General features: G+C 38.1%; 1 protein-coding gene across 1 annotated transcript in view; it reads right to left on the reverse strand.

The window, feature by feature from the left end:
- The window catches only part of LOC129283072 (staphylococcal nuclease domain-containing protein 1-like), a 33,656-nt gene extending 26,782 nt beyond the window's left edge, over positions 1-6,874 (reverse strand). Inside the window, exons 1-3 of the mRNA XM_064114653.1 lie at positions 6,789-6,874; positions 665-814; positions 186-309 (exon numbers count right to left, since the gene is read on the reverse strand). Of these exons, the coding sequence (XP_063970723.1) occupies positions 186-309; positions 665-814; positions 6,789-6,839 (325 nt within the window). The 5' untranslated portion in view covers positions 6,840-6,874. The remainder of the gene's footprint in view (positions 1-185; positions 310-664; positions 815-6,788) is intronic.
- Positions 6,875-7,428: the final 554 nt, after the last annotated feature.

A 7,428-nucleotide genomic window follows, 5' to 3' on the forward strand; every position in this document is an offset into this window, starting at 1 on the left:
TGTGGATTGACGCCTTGCCAAAGGATGCCAGGCCATGGTGGGATTCGAGCACACGACCCTCTGATTACAAGGCGAGTCAGGACCGCTACACCACGGCGCTTCCACAAAACAGTAATAATTACGGCAAAATTGTAATCACCTGCAGCTTTGTGAAACACACGCAAATGGTTAGTCTGAATACACACCTTTGCCAATGTAGATACAAGCATAAGCCCTTCCTGATCCTGGGACCGTATATTCTACCACATAACAGACTTGCTTGCCAACAAGTTTGTTTCGTAGCATCTCCCTAGCCTGCCATGCGTACGGCTGTACAAATAAAAGTATGAAAAATGAAATGAAATGAACGACCAATGCCTCTTGATGATAAAATATTGTCATCAGAATTCATTATCACAATGTTATTCACCAAATAGTTCTCATCAATTTCAACAAGTTCAGATAATTACACCATTACTACTTTCTACCGAATTGGGATGCATTTTCCAGGAAAGTTATTTTTCACTTTCTTTAAGCACTAAATAATGATTTTCAATTTCAGGTGCAATTTTCTTCAGGCTTTCTTTTCACAACACATCACAGACACAGATATTTTAAAAGTCAAGTCAATGTTAGCCAATGCCACTTAGAACTTAGAAGCAGTACAATAAGGATATGAACTTGCCTCATCTTTAGTTGGTAGTGAATTCTCAGTATTTGGAAGTGCTCTACGCGCTAGTTTGGGGGCAGTTATATTTGACAGACTGATCTGTTTTTCTGGTGGAGGTCCATTTCTTGGCTGTTCCCGGATAACCACAGAATCACCTGAAAGAACCTGCAAAGATCAAATATTGAATTTGTTATTCATTCAGTTATGTTATTATTTATCAATTTTTCAATTATCAATTATCAACTTTTCCACACAAAAAATACAATAAACAGAGGACGTAACAAAAAATAATTGATAAGCAAAACAATGGACAAAGTTTGATTTTCAAATGATTTATCCAAAAAAAAAGGTTGAAGGAGTTGCTTATGCTGTAGATTTACAAATTTTATTTTACTTTATATACATGTAGCTTAAGCCTAAGTAACAGACTTATTGTCTAATAATTGGCTGGCACGTTCGTACGCTCAGCTGCGCTGACGGCGATCGAAGAAGAACATGGCTGATCCTGATCATCTGTTTGTCATCAAATTTCGCTATTTTCCGGCATATTTTTTTGGAAAGGTGGTAGGCTGATTTTATTTGATATAAATTTGTCTTTATTATTTCTACCTTTTTCCCCCATCAAAGAGCAAAATTTAAGAGTAGGAAAATCCCGGAAATTAATTAACTTTGTACACGTGGCGATACTCTACAAACTCCAACGAACACGATGCCATATCGACGCTAATTCGTAAGATTTTGACAGAAAAGCAAGAAGTAATCAAAATTCGCTTACCTGTGCGGTATCGGTGAGAAAATAGATCCTCCGAGAAAACCTCTCATAATTCATATAAATATAGGAAAGTGAAATTTTAGGTCGATTTTGGTACGAGGTGATAGGGAATTGCACACTTGTTTTGGTGGAATACTGTGTGGGGAAATGGAAGGCTTGCACTGCACATGCTTACTATATTTTCATTCATAAATTGGCTCCCGGCAGTGGCTGGATGACGTCATGTAATAAGCAAAATGTACACGCCCGCTAGCGTTGAACGCACCGCTATCCGTTCTATACAATTTGCCACTGTGCGTCGTAAGGCCTAGTCGAGAATAGCTATGGTGGTGTGACCCTTAATTCACACGTTAGCCATTACCTAATTTTGCGCACGGTCAAATATCTCAATTTCTAATTAAAATCTTGAAAAACTGATATTACCAACAGAAAAAGCGACTCAAAATTACTGTTTGGTAATTTTCTTGGTCTCAATTTGTGAAAATATTGACAAAAATTCGGCCAATTTTGTTACCATTTGCGTACGCTCCGAGAAAATCCGAACTTTTCGACAAGCATCAAGAAATCGCCAGTTTGCAAGCAGAGCTCTCCAAATAAGTAAATTGTAATACCAACCGAATTTATGGCATTTTCAATCTGATAATCTTACCTAAGTTTGTCTGTCATCAGCTTGATTTAATTTGTATAGCTTTGCAAAGCGATCGTGCGCAAATTAAGGTAACACTATTTTATGAAACTTTTTCAGCCAAGCGCGCACTAGTCGATCGCCATGGAATTTTTAGATCGCAGTACCAGCGAAACCCTTGATTTGAGTTTTGACAGGTACAGGCAGTAGAGGCGCACGGCCAATATTGGAGATTGTCTCCAATGTGGGAGATTATCTCCAATATCAGAGACTTTTGTAAAGAATTTGGGTATCCAATTTCAGAGACAGTCTCCAGTTTTGGAGACCAATTTCCTTTGTTTACATTTGCTGCAAAAGGATTACCTTGGCGGCAAATAAAAATGTGATAAGGAGATTCCTCATGAAAAATTACCCCTTTTCACCTTCTACTTTAAAAATTCACCGTCTACTTTTGTTTTGATAAGGATTTTTGTTGTCAATCACACACAAAACAAATGGGCTTCTGACCTCACTCCTCAGTGAGACAAAATTTTGGGTGGAAAAAATCATGCTTTTGTTCATGTTGTTTCTTTTGTCCTTAGTTTTGCAAAGCAAGTCTCCAATGTGGGAGATTGTCTCCCCTATTGGAGAGAGTCTCCCATATTGGCCGTGCGCCTTTAGTATTTTACTGACACTTGACAGGGTCTAACTTAGTGCTGTAGCCGAACCGCCGAACCGAACGGTAGTTCGCCGAACATAGCACTTCCGAACCGAACAGAACCGAACCGAACACTAAGACTTGGTTCGGAAGTTCGGCAAAAAAAAAAAAAAACCGGCTTTCAGCTAATAAATTTATAAGTTTACACTCTTTCTAATCATTATATTTGCGCATTCTCTAATCTTCTTTGCAATTGTATGTTGAAAGTATGCGCTTATTTTGCGGTTACTAGATTTTGTTTTCATTTTCATGTTGACATTGTGGTTTTCACGGTCCTGATTAAGAAAGGAGATCCGATGAATGATGTTGCGCGAGCTTGCGCTATAATCATTTTACTGGCTTTCATCATCTCTCGCTCTGTGGCCGAATCGCCGAAGCATGGCAAAGAAAACCAAAACTGTATGAGTGTTCATTGGTTAAATCTAATTATTTAAATATTGTTGTTTTTAGGTGGCGAACAAGATTCTTGTTTGAAAATCTTCAAAGTATTTTGAATGAACGAGCTCAATAAACTGAAAGTGAAAGATGAAGTACCATTAATATTACGAATTATCGTAACTCGTGTATTGTTGCGGCGGAGAATAAAGATCTGATTGAGGTGATTAACATTATTATTGAGGTGTCGGCTCGTTACTGTCTAGTTTTCATGATTTTAGAGAGAAGTAAAGAGTTTTGAAAACGAGAGATCCAGTGAAAGTGGGAAATAAAGTGAGTGACTGTTAGAGATGGAAAGGAGAGACGCAAAACAAATAATATAGAAATGAGATGAGGTGAAGTTATCTTTTTTATTATTAACAATCAGATGAAAATAAAAATCAAACACTCATGAATGATTACGGTATAGCATATAGCAAGATCCCCTTCCCCTCGTTGAAAAGTTGAATGAAGATAAAGCGGAAACATTCATCTCTTGGGGGAAAATGACCCCCAATCTTTACTTTTTTCCCTTTCTTATCAACTTCTCAAATTAACCATAAACAATTCGATGATCACTCTACTCCCCCTGTCCCATTACAGTCGTAAAACTTTGCATCCCACTTTGTCTGTATGTTCATGGTCGAATGAAATCTGACCAATGAAATCATAGAAATCTCGGCAATTGCTCTTCAATCGGTGAGCTGAATTTCGCGGGCAGACAAAGCACGTGGCTGTATGTACCAATGCGACAATCAGCGACATGCGATTGGTGGTTTAGTTCACCCATCGAGCCAATTAGCGAAAGGCGCATTACATAAGCACGCTTTCTTCGACACGCCCCTGGCCCTACTATGCCTGCAGTTCAGTGCACTGGCGCTGGCCGCCTCGTATGTGATGCAATGGCCAATCACGTTTGGCCGGAATGTAAATATAAATATTCATGAGCTCAGAGTCCCGCTAGCCTACAAGGGGACTGCATGCGCTGGCCTAGCTGGTACCGGTACGAGTGCGAGCGTAGTTAATTTGGCAAGTATCCAAAGTGTGGTCCAGGTATGGACGACGAGGAAGAGTCGCCATTTTAGAACTGTGAGTTACCCAATAAATCTGTCATCAGATAATCAAATTCGAGATAACAGTTGATTCGTTGAGCGCTATAACTTTCATAGTTTCATGTCAACAAGATAGAGATAAAATGGTTTGATGTGACAGAGGACACGCGAGCACATGCAGTCAATCAAGTACAAATTGTCTACCGGTACGCTACGTATACCTGAATGAACTATAACTTTATCAGTCTATCATTACCGAACCCCGAACCGAACCAATGTTCGGCAATTTTCTGCCGAACCTTCCCGAACCGAACCGAACCCGAACATGGCGCCTGACTTGCAGCACTAGTCTAACTCTAACTTCACGAACTTACTTTTATAATTCGGTCAAGCAATTTGACTTTGGGATCTTGCCTTCCGTCTGGTATTTATGATTTTGATTAATTTTGTGTGAACTGTGAGAAATAATTGATTGAAAATCAACTTCATAATCATGATAATTTTTGAAATGTGCGCAAATTTTATGGTCACCCCATCATTAATCATACAGCCGGGCGTTCCGATATATTCGGTAAAAGCGGTGGGTATATTGACCATGATTCATTTTGATTGTGATTGAGGTACTTACTACTTGCTCATATCATTGTATATGATTTGTGAACAGTTACTGGTAAGGAAATTTGTCTCAAAGTCGGCCGGTGCGAAACTGCATTAGCGCCCCAATCCGAAGTCCAGATACATAGCAGTCGCTAGACAGGAATAACCGTCGTTTCTGGGGATTTATTCAACAATTTCTGACATTTTACTGTAATCCCCATTTACCGACGGTAGGGTGTACGTGTGGGCTCGCATGTGTTCTCATTCCCTCCCTTTTGTCAATTCACAGTCCAAAGTTTGATGTAATTTTACACATCGAATTTACAATCTAAGGATGTATAAACAACAAACTTTTAAAACTTTATATTTTAACATTTAAATACTTTAAACGATATAGATGAAAAAGGCATGAAAAATATACTTTACCGATGTTTAATTGGGTTGAACACGATAAAAATGGTCAAAATGGCAGCCAAACTATAAAATAGTTACAAACGAACGTCAACAATCACGAATGTGATATCGATATTGCTTTCGATATTATACGATCTGCTCCATATGCGAACGAAACCGAAGATAAACGATACTAGTTATACTAGTACTAGTACTAGTTATAATCGCGATATATCGATTCGAGACATTAAGTTAATACGATAATGACGTCATTCAAGATGGCAACTGGCAAGAAAAACCGTCAGGTCAGGTGAAAATGTCTTAGATGACAGATTTCTCAATCATCCAGAGGATTTTTTCAATAACTCCGGCCCAAGGTATGCAATTACTTAAGTTTTTTATATTTCCCTGATAATGGAAACCATGATTCATGAAACTTTCAATTTTGCTTAAAAAACAGTTTTAAATCGCGATCTATAAAACTAGGGTGTCTGAAGCCACACTGAAAAGTGTCAGCATAAAACAGGCTAATTTAGGGGAAAATATGGCACATTTTTTCAGGGAAGTTCAGGCTACTAGAAAAATGTGATCTGAATTGATTATTAACTTGTGTTTGGCATGTATGGAAAGAGAAAATTCAGGGGCTTCTTTTGACAGTAAGGACAAGTTTATATGATCATTTTAAATAAGGATTTAGAGATAAATTGCAAACCCTTATTTTTGTGTTTGTTGAGATTGCCATTTCTCCATGCGTTTTCTATGGGAAAATGAAATTTCTGTTTTGCACAATTTTTTTCACTTTGTCGCAATTTTTCATTGTGATCTGGTTTCCAAATCTTTATAAAAATCATACCATCAGATAGAGCATAAAAAATCCTATTGGACTCTTTATGGACAAGTTTTTGGCATTAATACTAAATTTATAACAGCTCTCGGAAGCTAAAAATTTGGATTTGTGTGTGTCCATTTCTTAACTACCAAGACAAGTCTATGGCAGAGAAATGCTGAAAATTTACCTAATTTCATTCTTCTTTTTTGCAGCCAATAATTGGATTTTTTTCAAAAATGTTACATTTCTGTCAGTCTGAAGGTCATTTCTCTTCAAATTCACAAAGAAAATGTGATAGGGCCTAGGCCTATTTAATTTATTTTCTTGATATAAGAAAAATAATTTTTTTCTCCAGACACCCTAATAAAATGCTAGTTCACTATACGTTGGCTGTAGGTACGGGGCCCCATCCCCTTCAGTCTATGTATGGTGAGTGGAGCCAACGTAGTTCAGCGGAACAACCAAAATACAGAGACTGAAGCTTTTGGTCTAAGCAGTCGCGTGCTTGTGCCTTTGAGTTGTGGCGTTACACCGTTACCGGCGCCCGGTACGTAGGCGTAGCCATAGGTCACAGTTCCGGCTACGTTGAACATGCAAGTTTGCAACAAGACACATGAACCAATTACACAGATGGTACGACTCTTTGGAACGACACAGAATGACAAACACGAACATTTTGACACAAAATAGAATAACTGATTAATTTTTCAATAATTCGAGGTTCATTACATAAATCACAATATGAAATGTATCATAATACCTGCTTTACAATCCCAAATTGGGGAGCTTGTCGAGTAGATGGGTTGGCCATGTCTGCTGCTTGCACACGTTGTACACTTATGATGCCAATTTGATATTGATTTAAAGAGTTGCTTCAAGGCCAAGTTCACAAAATTTTCATAATTTTATTCTATCTTGTAAGGGACTAAAATAGTCTGACATAAATATAAATCATCTATTATTATTTATTTATATTTTAACAATATTTTTAGTGGAAATATATCAAAAATGCTAGTATCATTTTGTAGGAATTTTCTAAAGACCGACTAAACCGACAATCTCTCAAGATTATCGTATTCCATTCTGACGTCACAAAATACGAATATGCATGCATCGAACGGACCTTTAATTTTTTCTATTTGCATGTTTCACTCATCCAGGGGCCGCGGAACGGTTTTCAAAGGGGGGGGGGGTGACCATGCAAAAAATCATAATCATTGGGTCATTTTTACGTTTTTGTACACGGTTTTCGAAAAAAGGGGGGGGGCTGAAGCCCCCATGCAAGCCCCCCCGCTTCCGCGGCCCCTGCACTCAGCTATAGTTTAGTATCGACTTCGATAAGAATCGAGATATAAGAGAGAAGGGGGAAGAGGAGGAAAGGAAGAAAATAAAAAAGAGGA

The sequence above is a fragment of the Lytechinus pictus genome, unplaced genomic scaffold, assembly GCF_037042905.1.
Source record: "Lytechinus pictus isolate F3 Inbred unplaced genomic scaffold, Lp3.0 scaffold_20, whole genome shotgun sequence".
Lineage (NCBI taxonomy): Eukaryota > Metazoa > Echinodermata > Echinoidea > Temnopleuroida > Toxopneustidae > Lytechinus > Lytechinus pictus.